The 17,916-nt window shown below is 39.4% G+C and overlaps 2 protein-coding genes across 2 annotated transcripts; both read right to left on the bottom strand.

Annotated features, from left to right (window-relative positions):
• Positions 1 to 12: 12 nt before the first annotated feature.
• On the bottom strand, positions 13 to 7,029 carry LOC139364855 (heme-binding protein 1-like). The gene is made up of 4 exons (XM_071102006.1): positions 5,487 to 7,029; positions 2,077 to 2,215; positions 1,335 to 1,515; positions 13 to 1,191 (listed from the first exon to the last, which is right to left on the bottom strand). The coding sequence occupies exons 1-4, from the start codon at positions 5,562 to 5,564 to the stop codon at positions 1,014 to 1,016; spliced, it is 576 nt and encodes a 191-aa protein (XP_070958107.1). The 5' UTR covers positions 5,565 to 7,029; the 3' UTR covers positions 13 to 1,013.
• A 289-nt stretch (positions 7,030 to 7,318) lies between these two features.
• LOC139364857 (protein FMC1 homolog) lies at positions 7,319 to 17,203 on the bottom strand. The gene is made up of 2 exons (XM_071102008.1): positions 16,895 to 17,203; positions 7,319 to 7,810 (listed from the first exon to the last, which is right to left on the bottom strand). The coding sequence occupies exons 1-2, from the start codon at positions 17,021 to 17,023 to the stop codon at positions 7,607 to 7,609; spliced, it is 333 nt and encodes a 110-aa protein (XP_070958109.1). The 5' UTR covers positions 17,024 to 17,203; the 3' UTR covers positions 7,319 to 7,606.
• Between the last annotated feature and the right edge of the window lie 713 nt (positions 17,204 to 17,916).

Below are 17,916 nucleotides of genomic sequence, written 5' to 3' on the forward strand. Positions count from 1 at the left end.
GCCAGTATTTTAAGCATTCTTTTGTTTGTATAGAACAAAAAAAAAGGAAATGTCAGTATTGCACAAAGAATCGTATTAGTAATATCTTGAATAACATATTATGATATAAAACGCTATCAAATCCTGATGATATCGTCACTCCATATTTTCACAGAAAATCACACACCATACAGAGGTATTTCAAAATACAGTTTCAAGAATCATAATAACATTACAATTCAAAGACTCCAAATACAAGCACGCCAAAACATTCATTACACACAACTGCTGTCTTAAAGTTTTCATGTCATCATCACAGAAGGATTAGACATCTCAAATGATAACACTTAAGGAATGACTAACACATTTCCCCTTCATACCCTCCCCACCAACTAATTCATACTCAGGAAAACATTTGACTATCACTACTCTATGGCTCAATTCCTAGTTTATTTCCAATCCCCTCCCTTGGGAAAAGGAATTGTGCTTTTTAAAACTTAATTTACTTATTGAATACTTAACTGTCATTTTGTTTTTATGGTGTGTGTGAAGTGAGGCATCATTTAATTAGACTGCTGAATTGTGATATGTGTACAGCCTGATTTAATGTGCTTTTCTTCCCAGCACTATGAAGCATGTTTTAAGGGGAGTGTCAACCCCTGGGTGTACAAAATAAGAACTTAATGATGTACCACCTATAACACACAGCGAGCGGTACATTGTGGTTAGTGGCTCCTACCCCAGGCCACTTAATATCCAGTTACTGATAATGGTATCGTACTATTGCACTACTTTGGACCAGTAACTATGTAGCCCGCTGCCCATCCCTCCCCTTTATGACCTTTCAATAGTCTAATACACTTCTTTGCATCACCTCTCCTTCATTTGCACTGATTTGAAAACAAATTGTTGCCATATTATGTTCACATATCCTATTTTTTTGGGGATAAAGATCCAGATGTGGAGTGATCCGTGAAGATGAAAGAGAGGAAGTGACTATAGGTTATTATTAAGAGTCGGTCTTAATGCTTCCCTTATGGCTCCTCCTGTAGGAACCACACCTCGTTGCGTCGGCCGTAGGGTTTCATTGGCGGGTCGTAGGTGCAGCAGAAGTACTGTTTCCGCTGAAATGGGGCAGTCTCACCAAGAGTTTTGGTTAGGCGAGAGGCCTCTGCTCGGTACTCAGTCTCCCCTGCGAAGCCTCCAAACTGCCTGTGAAAAGCAAGGGTAGGTGGATAGGAAAGGAGAGATAAAGAGGATATGTGATCAAATCATTGAATATGAATATTAAATAAAACAATTATCGTAAAGAATTAAAGAACAAAGTGAGGTGAAGACTGCATAGAGACACCCACAGTGAGTAGACAGTCATGCCGGGTCGATCCTCGATTCTGATGGCACTGTCGATGGGTACAGGGGGACTGACTTGGTAGTTGGTGGGAATCCTGAGGCTAACCACCAGACGGCGTGACATCACACCATCGTCCCTGGGATATACTGTGATGATAACCGGTGCTGTCGTCCCCATTGCCTCCCCTTGGAAAACAAAGATACAGAGGACAGATGGAGGGGATAGCAGACAACTTATTGCAACAGTGTTATGTGTGCATTGAGTTCATTGCATCCTCTTAGGCCCAGTTTCAAACTGACCTCTAGCATCAAACAGAGTAGACACTTCTTCAGTCATCCTTGAAGATCTGAAAGTACTGAATAGGTGCCAGTAACATGGTAATAACACTATCAAATCCTCTGGTAGACGAGGAAGAGTTTTCATATTACTTGCTTACATCAATTCAATACTTTCAGATATGCACATTACATCTGTGGCTCAATTCAATCCGTAGCGCTTAAGACCTGCGCTACAGAGGTTAGTTAGAAATTTAAAGGCAATGTTTCCGCATTCATGGTAAGCGCTGCATATGTCGGCTCAATCAGGAAATGTCCTTCAAATTTAAATTGCGCTATAGCGATGAATATATCAGCGATATGGATTGAGTCGAGACCCTAGATCTTTATGAGCTTAGGGCTCATTAAAGATGTGTCCACATATGAAGTCCACTGACTGACAGGACAGGCCCTGCTCTCTGATTGGCTCACCTTGGTCGTTGCTTCCCCCAATGTACACGAGAAGCTTCCTCACTAGCTCCCCCGTCACCTGGTCAAAGGTCCGCCCCTCTGAGCTCACTGAGGCATACTTTGCACCATCGTACCTCCGCACCTCGTAGCTGACCCCGTCCTGGAGAAGAGAGCGGGAGGCAAAACGTGATTCACCAATGACACACGTTGACAAACTGTTCAGAGGGAAGGACGCCACACACTACTTGGGGGTTAGAGGGGGGTGGGGCTGGGGGTGCAGTGATTGGCGATATGCAATGGGCAGAATCTGTGCTCACTGATGCCGGTGAAACACTTGGAGTGGAAATGAACAGAGAACAGCCAAATGCCCCTAGAAAAGGATGTAGATCAAAAATATTACGCTGATTTGATTCCAGTTCTTTCCTGCTCTGCTCTCAGGGCCCCGCAGTGTTTAATGAAGCCTAAAGAGAATAATGGGACAAAGATGCCTGTTCTTACGTAAGACCAAACCATAGGCGCTGTGTGTACACACACACACACACACACACACACACACACACGGCAGAGTGGGGTTAATGCGATGTGTACACACACTCACTGACTTGCTGCCTGTTCTTATACATGTTATGATGTACATGTCCTAAGAGGAAGGCTTATGCTGAGAAATATCAACCATTAAATAACAGAGGAAAGTTACGTTTCACAATAATCACTCATTCCATAACCAGTCTTGAGTAAATCAGTTTTGCGAAGGCCACATTTTTGAAAGCACCAATTTTTTTTGTTCAGATCCATTCCACTAAGTTATCCCTTGTTTTAAATCACTCACGCTGAATGTGAATGCCTGCTACATGACTAGACATATGAGGCAATGTAAATACTACATTATGCACTGAAAACACTATTTAAAAGTAGGACGGGATGACAACATAATAATGTTTGTTTCCAATATTAGGGTTGTTTTCCTAAAGAAGTTAAATCTTCTTCGTGTTTTGTTTCCTTGCCACTACAGCTGGTCTAATTGGGATGTCGAGAACTCGTTCATAGTGCTTTGACTAGTGTTTGGTGTTCATATTGATGAAGGCGTTGTGGCTGCAACCCATCCTTGAGACTGTGGAATAAATGTAAATGTAAAGCTCATAAGACATAACTACAGTCAAGATGGGATGACAGTTAATGCCATATCTTTGACATGTTTTCTTACTATGATGTGTCACTGGTGTCAACTGGCCCACTGCATAGTCATTCCCATTGTGTTGTTCCACAATTTTTGTTATTTTGGCTCTGTACTCCAGCACTTTGGATTTGAAATGATACACTGACTATGAGGTTAAAGTGCAGATAGTCCTCTTGAGGGTATTTTCATCCATGTTGGGTGAACCATTTAGATACAGCACTTCTTTTGGGGGACCAAAATAATTGGGACAAATTCACTTATATGTGTATTAAAGTATTACAAAGTTAAGTATTTGGAAACATTCTATTCTTATTTAGAGTAAAATTATCCAAAAGTGCTGGAGTACAGAGCCAAAACAACAACAAAATTCACTGTCCCAATACTTTGGAGCCCACGGTATATGTCACTGTGACCAACATTAACAATACATGTAGGTGACATGTTCCAACAGCAATAATTGAACACTTTGTTCCTGAGTTCAGTCTAAAGGTGCAATTAGTGTGTGTGCTTAGCTGGAATCCTGCAACCTTCGTATTTAATAATTACTCTGTCTCTCAGCTGGGTATACATGGGCCATAATTATTGTGGATGTGCTAATATTAGAAATTCATTTCATATTCAACCCACTCTCTTTCTTTTTCTAACTTTTAAACAAAAGGTTTTAATTGGTTTGAATGTCACCACACAATCTCATGGGAAGTTTGTGAACCTCTCACACAGAGAAGTTGACATTTCAGCCTTACATGACAACTATGGCCTCTATAACCATTCAGTTGTCTTGGAGTATGAGCCTGTCTTGTGTATCAAGAAATAGACAATGTGCTGTCATTATACAATAAGCATATTGTGCTGTCAACTTGTCCATCTAATCAAATGTCTTGTCATTACTAAACAATTCATGGTGCCAAGTAAAATAATTTCTGAGGAATTAAAACATTGCGTAATATCAATACTGTTAAGAAGAAAAAAACATGAAAATAAAAAGAATAGCACCCGCCTCTGTTTTGTAAGCGCTCTTAAATGCACAGACAGAGAAAGGACACAAGGACTGACCATCCATGATACCAAAATTATAGTTTTAACCATGTTTTGAGGCTATACAGTGTTTGTTTACATTTACGTTGTTTACCAACATTGGGGTGATGGGGTATGACAGTTGAACCAAGCTCATGAGGCATTTATTTTATATTCTTCAAGAATCAATGTGTAGATATCATTAATTTATAAGTCCAAAAAATGGATGTAACTACTAAGGATTCTAGCTTTAAAGCCATCTCCTTCCATTTCTAAGCCATTTGTAATATGAGGGCCCACCAAGCTCTGTGTGTGTGTGTGTGTGTGTGTGTGTGTGTGTGTGTGTGTGTGTGTGTGTGTGTGTGTGTGTGTGTGTGTGTGTGTGTGTGTGTGTGTGTGTGTGTGTGTGTGTGTGTGTGTGTGTGTGTGTGTGTGTGTGAGCATGTGCAGACAGTTCATCTGTATTCAGTTTTAATTACGAGTGTATGATGTCAGACTCCTCTCAGATTTCCTCTGAACGTGTGTCTGTGTGAGATTTCAGTGTGATCATTTAGTCTCGAGTGAAGTTAACAGATTTAGCACTGACTGACTTCAAAACTGCTAATAGCCTATCGCCTATTTAATGGCCACTCATGTGCCTATTGATAGTGTCTTTTTCCTATTCCTCAGTCTTTTTAGTCATCTGGTTGCATGTTATAGATTGAAGTAGTTCCAGATTCATGATCAGTCTTTTTGTCAGGCCAATGTCTGTAGATGTGTCTGTCAGCTGTAGGGTCAGTGTAGCAGTATACACAGTGGTGCCACTACTGAGGTCATAGGGAACACACAGAGATCTGCCCCCACCCTCTACTGTGAGCTCACAGGTGTCAGGAGGTAAGGTGTAATTAATAATGGTTGGTTTCAAAAGCTCAAACACTTTAATTGTATTGGCATTACATAACCCATAAAATGCATAATACACAGGCCTACTGATAATCAAAATATTTTTTTCTTGAGATCATGGTAGGCTCGGGCCAATAGGCTAGTTTCACTGCAACCAAAGTGAGTAACAAACTAAAACTGTCTTAGAATTTTTTTTTTAATTGCGAGATACTGAAGAGATCTGTCTGTAACGACCAGTTGTTTTATGCACCAAACAAGACGGAGGTGTACAGTGGCGCGCGCGACCAAGTGATGCAATGCTTGACTGACAGACACACACACCCTAAAGTTGAAACTGACAGGTCAAGGTGTATCCTACCTTGGTCTCGCTGCTGAGCAATTTGTAGTCCGTTTCTTCCGTGTTCCCGAAAATAGAATTCTTTATCATTCCAAACATCGCGCTCTGGCCAGGTCACCACTCTGCTGCGCGCGTTGTGCCTTTATACTATGTAATGCTTTCCGCCTGTTTCCTATGTGAAACAGCCTACCTTCTTATTTTTGTCCAACTTTTAAAATCACATAAGGAGATTCACTTAAAATATGTTGTACACTCCCTTGATCCTCGGCCTTATTGGATAAGTCAAATCAGAACCTATATCTATTTGCGTATTTATATAATATTGTTACCTAGTAGTGCAACTAGGTTGAAATAGTGAATCTTGCTTCTAGCTCACTAGAAGAGTTGACGAGTTACAGACACACGAATATAAACAACTGTCTCCGCCCTCCCTACCCCGCCTCCACTCTTTTTTTTCCTTAACCATTTCCACTTAATATCTAGCCTACTTTTCATTCACTTAACATTAATGATTCCCACCGATTACCATGCACATTATTGCAGGCGGTAACATGGTCTAGTTTATATAATTTGTATTTAGATCTCCACTGCGTAAGATTATACTCAAGATTATACTCGCATTAAACATTCATACACTGAATACTTAATGCAGCGGTGTAGCCTACTGTATTTTGTAATACAGAATCGTGATTGAAATGAGAACCTGTCATTCGCTTTTCACATACCACCTCAAAACATACACATAGCAGTGACACGCTTGTGCAACATTATGTTCTCTCTCGCCAGCTGTGTGTCAAAGTAATTCCATGTCTTGGTATGAATGCAGGAATGGGGTGTAGAGACGCGTGTTATTTAGCGACTTTATAACAATATAATTTGACGCTATCTGTTGGTGTGCCACTATGCATTACATTCCCACTGCATGCATGTGGACGGTGGCTGCTGCCGCGCATGTGCAAGCATATTTCTTGTCCCGATGTGTCACAGTGTGATGCTTAGCTCTAGGGTCAATCTATTTAAACCCACACAGAAGAGAATCTTAGTCACCGTGTAACAAATGGAATGGGGAGAGTTACGCAGATACACAGATTTAACTAAGAAAAGGGCATGAATAGAAGAGAATCAAGTCCAATAGGGGCACAGTTAACGACGAGGCTTTCTTTTTTAACAATAATCCAGGATGAAAACATAGCAAAGGGCAAAGAACGAAAAAACAGTTCCCAGAAGCTAATACATGTTACTCTATAAAAAAAATGACAAGACTGCAGAGAAAAATGTAGTGGTTGGTAGAAATGCCAGTTGCCATGGACACAATGAAACAAATTAATCTGCCAGTACAAAGCAATACAACTCCTATCTGCTGTTTTCCATTGTGCTGGTAATACTCTTATAAAACGCCCACATGAGACAAAATAATGCATATTGTTATACTTCTCTTATGTTGCATACCCTAGCATTATCTAAGACCTTTCCTTCATTTCACTGTTGGCTGGTCTTCACACTGTTTAAACCACTGGCCAAAGGGTAGTGAAGAACAAAACATATAAAATATCAAAGGCCACGCAATGATCCATCCATCGGATTTATCATACCCTCTTTGTAATGCTTAATATTTTAATTAACCAGGAATTTTAATTGCCTGATGTCCTTTAAAATATACATATGACTGTGTTCGTTATCATCGGTTTTATCTGCCGAGTATTAGTGCTTTACCTGAACATCATACATTGCTCCAAGTAAACCTTACTGAATTGAGGTTAAAAGGGATATCATTATTTAATTGGTTATGTTTTATTAGCAGATAATTAGCAGCATACACATTGCAAGAAAAGTGCGATGTCATGGTGACCCGATAAAAGTGATTAATACTTTAATTGGCAGAATTTGTCCCATTGTATTTACAAAGATTTTAAATTACAGCCATCGTCTCAAGACAGACAAAGTGAGGAGTGGTGGGGAAAGCTGGGAATCACATATTTCTAATAGCTTTGATCCTCCCTTGTATAATCACAATTCACAGTCCTTGTTCGTTGCAGCCTTCATCTCTTCCTCTGTTTTGTGAAAGATCAAAATAGCATTAGGTCCAGCGTGATGATTACAACCCTCTGATGTTGTACGAGAGTCTTCTCCCATCCCTTCTCTCACTTCTCCCAGCCCTTCCCTCCAGGCTGGGTGGGCAGCCTGAGCCCCACAATTCCTGCCATCTCCTCTGTGTCACGCTGCCCTTTCCCATGGTACATGTCGTAGAGAGCAATGTGTTGCCGGGTGGAGGTGAGCAGACAGAGGTAGCTGTGCGAAGCATGGAGGGCCTCCTCCTGAGCACGACAATATCTCTCCCCAGTGATCTAAAAAAAAAAAAATGGGCAGAATTAAGATAAAAAGCATGTATAAACCATGCATAACAATGACACTAACATAGGACTAACGTCGCCATCTTGAAGGTGAATTTATGCAGCAATTACACTTGCAAATAGATATGATACATTTACTAAAGAAATATAAAACACCCCCCCCCTTGTCTTCACATTTTGCTGCCTTAAAATAAAATCTAAAAGGTTTTTTTTTTTTTTGTTGAATTTAATCCCTTTTACAATACTGTACAATTTCAAAGTGAAAGAAATGTATAGGACATTTTCCAAATTAATAAACAAATACAAGATATTTTGATTGTGTGTCTTCACACCCCAGAGTTAACCTCTGCGAGTAAGGCTAGTTTCCTGAATTTCCACCTGTCTAACGTACCCAAAGTAAACTGCATGTTACTCAGGCTCAGAAGCTAGGATATGCAAATAATTGGTAGAATTGGATAGAAAACTAATAATGTCTGTGAGTATAACAGAACTGACATAGCAGGCGAAAAACCGAGGAATATCAATCCGGAAAATGTGTTTTTGGAGCTCCGAATGACTTCCAATGCAATGCTATTGAAATATCTAATTTCCACCTCCCAGATTGCAGTTCCTATGGCTTCCAGTAGATGTCAACATTCTTTATAAAAAGGTTTTAGGCTTGTTTTTTTTTGAAAAATGAAGTATTTGTAGTCTTTCGAAGTTGAGCGCCAGGGCAAAAGTAGTATTTTTGTGCCATGAACGCGGGTGTGCTCTTCGTTCTTTTCCTTTGCCATTGAACATGGCAATCTCCGTCTGAAATATTGTTTATTTAGATAGACAACCTGAGGATTAATAAAAACATCATTTGGACAAACTTTGCTGGTAACGTTTTGAAATCCTCTGTTTGTTGAAGGACTGGATTATTGAATTCAATGGCGCCAACTAAACTGCGTTTTTGGGATATAAAGAAGAACTATCGAACAAAATGACCATTCATTGTGTAGCTGGGACCCTTGGGATTGCAAACAGAGGAAGATCTTCAAAAGTGATTTATTTTAATCGCTATTTGCTATTTCGTGATGCCTGTGCTGGTTTGGAAAATATGCTAACGTGAGGCGGGGTCCTCAGACAATCGAATGCAATACTTTCGCCATAAAGCCTTTTTGAAATCTGACAACGCAGTTCAATTACCAAGATTCTAAGCTAAAGAATCATGTATGACACTTGTATTTTCATGAATGTTTAATAGTACGATTTTGTATTTGGCGCACTCTGATTTCACCGGATGTTGTCGAATTTGATCCCGCTAGCGGGATCTCCGCACTAAGAGGTTTAATATTGGTGGAAGCATCTTTGGCAACCAATACAGCTGTGAATAACTTTCATTAAGGTTCTACCAACTTTGCACAACTCTTAAGGTAAAAATACTGCATAGCCATAGTTTTTAAATCAACATTTCTCAAGCTCAGTAAATTTGGTTGTGAATCATTGCTGGACAGCAATATTTAAAATCTTAAATATGCTTATTTTTTTTAATTTAAAAAAATTATCTGAGACAAGTCAGGACTGAGACTGGACCATTCAGGAACATCAACCACTTTTGAAAGCCATTCTGGTGTGTCTTTTGCATTAAAATGTTTATTTGTCCCACTGAAAAATAAAGCTCTACTCCAGGGTTAGGTTTTCAGAAGACCGAGGTGGGTTTTTCTGTAGCTTTTTGCCTGGGCTGTGCTCCTTTCATATGTCTTTTGAACCTAAAACTTCTCAGTCCCTGCCGGTGACAAGCATACCCATAACATGATGTTGCCACCACAATACTTGAAAATAGAGATGGTTACACTTGTGACGCAACAGGAACCGGGATTCTTCTTGTTTTAAGCTGATAGGAGTGGAACCCGGTGTGGATGTCTGCTGCAATAGCCCATCTGTGAAAATGAGGAGTATGTTGTGTAGATCTGTCTAAACCCTAGACACTGTCATGCGTGAAAAGCCCAGGAGGCCGGTCGCTTCTGAATTACTGGAACCGGTGTGCTTGGCACCGACGATTATAGCATGCTCAAAGTAGCTTAGGTCACTCGTTTAGCCAATTCTAACGTTCAATCAAACATTAAAATGAATGCCTTGATGCCTGTTTTATATAGCAACCCATGGCCACGTGACTCACTGTCTCTAGGGGGATAACCATTTTCTTGAACAGGGTGGTGTACCTAATAAACTAGCAACTGAGTGCATGTAACCCAAAGAGTTGGAAACAGTTGGTAGAATCTTATTCCAAATGATTCACAGCTGCCCAAGGTGATTCCACCAAGTATTAACACAGGAGGTTGGAGACTTGTCCAACCCCCTGTTTTTTTTTATTCTTTCAATTTTAAAATGAGGAATAGGTTGTTAGATCTGTAGAAAAAAAAATATTTAATCCATTGTTAGAATGAATTTTAAGCAGTAAAATGTGAACAAAGTTGAAGGAGGTGTAGACTTTCTAAAGGAAAGAGGATACCTAGTCAGTTACATTTCAGTTGAATGCGTTCATTTGTGCGTCTCCCGCATTTAACCCAACCACTGAATCAGAGACGTGCGGGAAGCTGCCTTAATCGATGTCATCGGCGCCCGGGGAGCAGATGTTGGACACTGTATATTTTTGAGTACTTCAAAAATATACATATGATAACTATATGATAACAGAGTCTGGAATCAACAGGATCCTGAACAGCTTCTACCGCCAAGCCATAAGATTGCTGTTAGGTTCTAATTCTCAGAGTAAAAGCACAACGGACACTATGAAAGCTCAAACCAAGTTTATTCTTCCCAGAGGATCAATACAGCTGCATTAGACAAAGGCATTGTATACACAAGCACTGATATTTAACCCTTCCTCTTTTTTTATTTTACCTTTATTTAACTAGGCAAGTCAGTTAAGAACAAATTCTTATTTTCAATGACGGCCTAGGAACAGTGGGTTAACTGCCTGTTCAGGGGCAGAACGACAGATCTGTACCTCGTCAGCTCGGGGATTCTAAATTTTCAGTTACTAGTCCAACGCTATAACCACTACCCTACCGCTACCCTGACGCCCTCTTACGCCGAGTCTCCTCCTACACTGAACAAACATTGCATCTTTATTGCTAGGCAGGAAACTAAGTGATACGGGCCAGAAACTTTTCTTTCTCCCGTAACGTGACCTCGACCCCCTTCATCACTAATCCATGGCTCTCTCCCCTTATCAATGCCTACCATGTGATCGCTTTCCCTACACTCAGTACATTCCAAGCTTAATTGCACCCACTATATACTTTCTTCCTACAGATAACCATTAACATCTGCTATGGCACCCCTCCGGTCTTTACTACAACTAATGATTAATAACATTTAAAGTTCAGAAATCCAAACCTATCACTGCTAAATAGCTAATGGCAAGCCGGACTACCTGCATTGACCCTCCTTTGCACCAACTCTCTTACACTGACGATGCACACACTGGACTCTACCCACACACACTTACATCCCAACACACACTGACACCAGAACCAGACTTTCATACTCTCCACATAGCTGATGCTACTGCCTATATTACCCATCGTATTGCTTAGTCACTTTACCCCTACCTATGTGCAAGCTACCTCAATTACCTCTTACTCCTGCACATCAACTCGCTGGTACTACTTCCTGTATATAGCCATGTTATTATTTTTATTCACAGTGTATTTATTCCTCGTGTCAAAATGTAATTTACATTTTTTTTTTTAAATCATCTTTCTCTCTACATTGTTGGAAACTGACCTGTTGTTCACAAAGCATGAGAAATTACATTTATTGGGAAAAAATGGCTAACTTTACGTTGTATACTACATCACATCTACTAACTAAAGAGGATGTAGTCGTTGGGGTCAGGGTGAATATATAGTCTACTACATGAAGAGAGGATCGTGTCCCATCTCATGGTTGGGCTATGGCCTTACCATTTTGCTGAGTATCCTTGGCCAATGTTTGAATGAAGCATACATTTGTTAAGTTTATGAGTTTGAATGGTTGGTAACACATTTGCCAAGAAGAAAGGAATGCTATGATTGATATAACAAGCCAATCTAATATTTTTTCCCAGGCCCACGGTTGCAAAAAAATCCACCAACCCCCCCACCCCCCCCCCAACATCAGACCATATTCAATGACACAATATGTCAATGCCTGTCAAACAGATATTCAATTAGGGATGCATATCGGAATCAGACAATATTAACTAAAAATAAATCGACCGATATCTAGTTTAACTTATGGCTGGGAGGCGCTGTTTCCACATTCGGATGAAAAGCATGCCCAGAGTAAACTGCCTTCTACTCAGGCCCAGGAGCTAAGATATGCATATTATTAGTAGACTTGGATAGAAAACACTGAAGTTTCTAAAACTGTTTGAATGATGTCTGTGAGTATAAAAAAACTCATATGGCAGGCGAAAACCTGAGAAAAATCTAACCAAGAAGTGGGAAATCTGAGGTTTGTAGTTTTTCAAGTGATTGCCTATCCAATATAGTGTAAATTTGGACCGCTTGCACTTCCTAAGGCTTCCACTAGATGTCAACAGTCTTTAGAACCTTGTTTCAGTCTTCTACTGTGAAGGGGGAGCGAATAAGAGCTGGTTGAAAGCCTTTCGTTTAGTCACGCATGAGCTCTGTTCCTTTTAATTTCTAAAGACCAATAATTGTACGGTTGAAACATTATTGAAGATTTATGATAAAAACATCCTAAAGATTGATTCTATACATCGTTTGACATGTTTCTACGAACTGTAATATAACTTTCACTTTCTGTCTGGACTTAGTGCTCGCGCCTTGTGCATTTGAATTACTGGACTAAACGCAAACACAAAGGAGGTATTTGGACATAAATGGACTTTATCGCATGGTGTGCTTTTGCCGTAAATCTTTTCTGAAATCTGACACAGCGGTTGCATTAAGGAGAAATATATCTTTAATTCTATGCATAACACTTGTATCTTTTATCAACATTTATGATGAGTATTCCTGTAAATTGATGTGGCTCTCTGCAAAATCACAGGATGTTTTGGAGGCAAAACATTACGCGCCAATGTAAACTGAGATTTTTGGATATAAAAACATACATGTATTGTGTAACATGAAGTCCTATGAGTGCCATCTGATTAAGATCATCAAAGGTTAGTGACTAATTCTCTCTCTATTTCTGCTTTTTGTGACTCCTCTCTTTGGCTGGAAAATGGCTGTTTTTTGTGACTAGGTGCTGACCTAACATAATCGCATGGTATGCTTTCGTCGTAAAGCCTTTTTGAAATCGGAGACTGTGGTGGGATTAACAACAAGTTTATCTTTAAAATTGTGTATAATACTTGAATGTTTGAGGAATTTTAATTATGAGATTTCTGTTGTTTGAATTTGGCACCCTGCACTTTCACTGGCTGTTGTCAAATCGATCCTGTTAACCTTTTACGACTAGGGGGTGATATTTTAATTTTTGGATGAAAAACCTTCTTGTTTTAAACAAGATATTTTGCCACGAAAAGATGCTCGCCTATGCATATAATTGACAGCTTTGGATAGAAAACACTCGGATGTTTCCAAAACTGCAAAGATATTGTCTGTGAGTGCAACAGAACTGATGTTACAGGCGAAACCCAGATAAAAATCCAAACAGGAAGTGCCGCATTTTTTGAAACCGCCTCATGCCAATGACTCCTTATATGGCTGTGAATGAGCTACGAATGAGCTTACTTCTACGTATTCCCCAAGGTATCTACAGCATTGTGACGTCTTTTTACGCATTTCTGTTGAAGAATAGCATTTAGCAAGTGGTCACCTGATGTCTCCCGCAGAAAATCTTGCGTAAAATACTGAGGTAGCCATTTTTCCAATCGCTGCTTATGAGAAACCAATTGCCTCGACGGATATATTATCGAATATATATGTTAAAAACACCTTGAGGATTGATTCTAAACAACGTTTGCCATGTTTCTGTTGATATTATGGAGCTAATTTGGAAAAAAAGTTTGGCGGTGTAGTGATAGCATTTTCCGGTCGATTTCTCAGCCAAGCATGATGAACAAACGGGAGCTATTTCGCCTACAAAAATAATATTTTTGGAAAAAAGGAACATTTGCTATCTAACTGGGAGTCTGAGTGAAAACATCTGAAGTTCTTCAAAGGTAAATGATTTAATTTGATTGCTTTTCTTATTTTCGTGAAAATGTTGCCTGCTGCCAGCAGAGCCTAGCATTATGCCATGATAAACTTACACAAATGCTTGTCTAGCGTTGGCTGTAACGCATATTTTGAAAACCTGAGATGACAGTGTGATTAACAAAAGGCTAAGCTGTGTCTCAATATATTTAATTTGTGATTTTCATGAATAGGACAATTTTCTAGGGGTATTTATGTCTGCTGCGTTATGCTAATTCGTTTGAGGCTATGATTACGCTCCCGGATTGCTAGTCACAAGAAGTTTTAACATGATTTCAGCCGTAAGAAGTAGAGGTCGACCGATTATGATTTTTCAACGCTGATACCGATTAAAAAAAAAAAGTGAAAATGTATTTGTAATAATGACAATTACAACAATAGTGAATTAACACTTATTTGAACTTAATATAATAAATACATCAATAAAATAAATTTAGCCTCAAGTAGATAATGAAACATGTTCAATTTGGTTTAAATAATGCAAAAACAAAGTGTTGGAGAAGAACGTAAAAGTGCAATATGTGCTATGTAAGAAAGCTAGTTCTTTGCATAGAACATGAGAACATTTGAAAGCTGGTGGTTCCTTTTAACAATATTCCCAGGTAAGAAGTTTTAGGTTGTAGTTATTATAGGACTATTTCCCTCTATACCATTTGTATTTCATTAACCTTTGACTAATGGATGCACTTTAGTATTGCCATGTTTGTGGACATTATGGATATTATTTGGAATTTTCGTCTGCGTTGTCGTGACCGCTCTTTCCTGTGGATTTCTGAACATAACGCGACAAACAAACAGAGGTATTTTGGATATAAAAATAATCTTTATGGAACAAAAGGAACATTTGTTGTGTAACTGGGAGTCTCGTGAGTGAAAACATCCGAAGATCAAAGGTAAACAACGACTAATTTGATTGCTTTTCTGATTTGTGACCAAGTTACCGGATGTTAATGCGATTGATAAACTTACAAACGCTTGGATTGCTTTCGCTGGAAAGCATAATTTCAAAATCTGAGACGATAGGTGGATTAACAAAAGGCTAAACTGTGTTTTGCAATATTGCACTTGTGATTTCATGAATATGAATATTTTTTTGTAATATTATTTGACTGTGGCGTTATGCTATTCAGCGGTTGCTGATGACAATTATCCCGCTTAAGGGATGGGTAGCGCCAAGAAGTTAACCCTGTTGCCCAAGGCTAAAGCTATAAGCAGCCAGCTAGCTTCATCTGGCTAGTGAGTCTCAACTGCTGGGTTATGTGTTGTGAAGCTAGCCACAATAAGGATTAGGCACAATAGTGGAATTAGCGGTTTGCCTTCAAAATTAAAGTATGGCATAATTATACTATTTGTATTAATTTACATCATTGTCAATTACATACTTTTATTTTGAAGGCTAACCGCAAAGTCCACTATTGTGGCTCAATCCTTATCGTGGCTAGCTTCACATAGATGGGTTCAACCACCATTAATCAAGTAAGAACTGTCTTATAAATTATGGTTATTTTAGATGATGAAACTATAGCTACTGAAACAGATGTCGTTTTGCTATGTTTTTGGGGAAGAACATTGTTTGCATCCATGAGCTAGCTAGCTTTTTTTTTAATGACCAGCACTGTAGGTGTGCGAGACAACTTTACCAGCATCATAGCATCGATGAGTCGTTGTGACATATGAAATACGAGCGATAGTGTAATCAATGTGTAATAACTACGTTAAAAAATGTATGAATATGTTCAATTATTATGTGACGTGCAGACAAATTCAGGTCCTGATTGGTCAAATAGTGCTATTTGACGTGTATAATTTTTTGACACGCGTTCCATAGAAATCCTGGTTGAGAATGAAACGACTGAACAAATGAACCATGAAACAGCACAGCAGGTAAGTGAAAGAAATAGGTTTTGATTATGTTTGACTGGTAATGGGGACACACGTAAATGCCAACAAAATAACTTTTTGGTCAGTGTGTGTGTAACTTTTATTTAATTAGGCAAGCCAGTTAAGAACAAATTCTTATTTACAATGACGGCCTATCCTGGACGACGCTGGGCCAATTGTGTGCCGCCCTATGGGACTCCCAATCACGTCCGGATGTGATACAGCCTGGATTCAAACCAGGGACTGTAATGACACCTCTTGCACTGAGATGCAGTGCCTTAGACCACCGCGTCCATGTGTGTGTTTTAACTTTTTAACTGTACTGGAATGCTTAAAAGGGCGCAAACATTTTAAATATCAGTTATCTGTATCGTTTTCTTTTGGCAAGGAAAATATCGGATAATGGGCCAAAAATGTAATATCGGTGCATCGCTAAATTAAATGTGAAATATTTTGGCCTGCTGTTATTTTCAATTTGTTACCTAGTTGTTATCCTGCCTTTTCAGGAACCCCAAAGCTCTCTAAAGCGTCTGCTGTTGAGAATCACTGTACATTTCTGCACTGCTGCAGCAACTGAACATTGACAATGGTTATTTATGAATTTCATGCCGGTAGTCCTGCAATATCTAGGCCTAATAATAGTGCATAGGAGGAAAAGTATCACTAATGTTAACGTTAAGACACAGGCTCGTGACGGTCACCTTGGCTTGGTTAGCCAGCCAAGTTACTAGTAACGTTAGGGCCAATGATACTAACCTGGTGCTGCCATTGGATAACGTTAGTTTATCGCTGTAATTCAGCAAATTAGTCCCATAACAAAGTCACCAATGCAGCTTATTCTTGAAGATAATTTAGCCATCCTGGAACGGGTTGTGGTTGGGGTCGCGAACACATTTTTAACCACGGCAATCTAGCTAAGTTAGCTACATTAGCTTACGTTACCATGGTGGATAGATGTCGTGGTTTCATTAAAGTTGTAGCTAGCTAACCTCATTTACTCATCAACATGACTTACCTGGTTTTTACGGAATTGATCTAAAACATAATTGTATGCCAAAGATTGTTTGTATTCCGGTCCTTTAATCGCTCGTATCTCCCTCAGGATCCCCCGGCAAAGGCGTAGAGGTGAAGACAACGACGCCATGTTGGACTGACTTGTTTGGGTGCGCACCAATTATACATAAATCATTCGTGCTCACCTACTACCAGGAGCACAAATAATGACATCACTTTCGTATAGTAATAATTAAAACCTTCAAAATAAAATCCCACGTTTCAAACCATTGCAATGTCGATAACTCATTCAAAAGATGTTACACTCAGTGGACAGTTTATTAGGTACACCCATCTAGTACCGGGTCGGACACATTTGTCAAATGCGCCCAATACAACAGATGTTGACCTTACCGTGAAATGCTTACTTGCAAGCCCTTTACCAACAATGCAGAGTTTCAAAAAAGTAAATAGGAAAATGTGTTAAATAAACCAAAGGAAAAATAGTAACAGAATAAAATTAAAATAACGATGCTTTATATGAGAGGTACCAAGTCAATGTGCAGGGGTACGGGTTAGTCGAGGTATTTTAGATCATATGTACATGTAGATAGAGTTAAAGTTACTATGCATAGATAATAGACAGAGAGTAGCAGCAGCGTACAGTATGTGAAGGAATGTGAATGTGTGTGCATGTGGTGTCAATATACATGAGTGTGTGTGTTTTGTGTGTTTGTGTGTGTGTTGGATTGTCAGTGTAGTATGTGTGAGTGTGTGATTAGAGTCCTGTGAGTGTACATCAAGCCTGTGCAAGAGAGTCAGTGCAAAAAAATATAAATAAATAATAAAATAATGGGGTCGTTGCAAATAGTCCAGGTAGCCATTTGATTAACTGTTCTGCAGTCTTATGGATTGGGGGTAGAAGATGTTAAGAAGCCTTTTGGTCCCAGACTTGGCGCTCTGGTACCACAACCCAACCAGCCGCACTGCTTCTGGTGTTAGCAGAGAGAACAGTCTATGACTTGGGTGGCTGGAGTCTTTGAC

This window comes from Oncorhynchus clarkii, chromosome 13 (genome assembly GCF_045791955.1).
Source record: "Oncorhynchus clarkii lewisi isolate Uvic-CL-2024 chromosome 13, UVic_Ocla_1.0, whole genome shotgun sequence".
Taxonomy (NCBI): Eukaryota; Metazoa; Chordata; class Actinopteri; order Salmoniformes; family Salmonidae; genus Oncorhynchus; species Oncorhynchus clarkii.

What these genes read in the sequence shown, in the direction of transcription:
- LOC139364855 (XM_071102006.1), bottom strand. Translation starts at nt 5,564, where the DNA reads ATGTTTGGAATGATAAAGAATTCTATTTTCGGGAACACGGAAGAAACG. An exon ending in TGGGGGAAGCAACGACCAAG is followed by an intron (nt 1,516 to 2,076) that starts GTGAGCCAATCA and finishes TTGTTTTCCAAG; the next exon opens with GGGAGGCAATGGGGACGACA. An exon ending in GGCATGACTGTCTACTCACT is followed by an intron (nt 1,192 to 1,334) that starts GTGGGTGTCTCT and finishes TGCTTTTCACAG; the next exon opens with GCAGTTTGGAGGCTTCGCAG.
- LOC139364857 (XM_071102008.1), bottom strand. Translation starts at nt 17,023, where the DNA reads ATGGCGTCGTTGTCTTCACCTCTACGCCTTTGCCGGGGGATCCTGAGG. An exon ending in ATCAATTCCGTAAAAACCAG is followed by an intron (nt 7,811 to 16,894) that starts GTAAGTCATGTT and finishes TTTTTTTTTTAG; the next exon opens with ATCACTGGGGAGAGATATTG.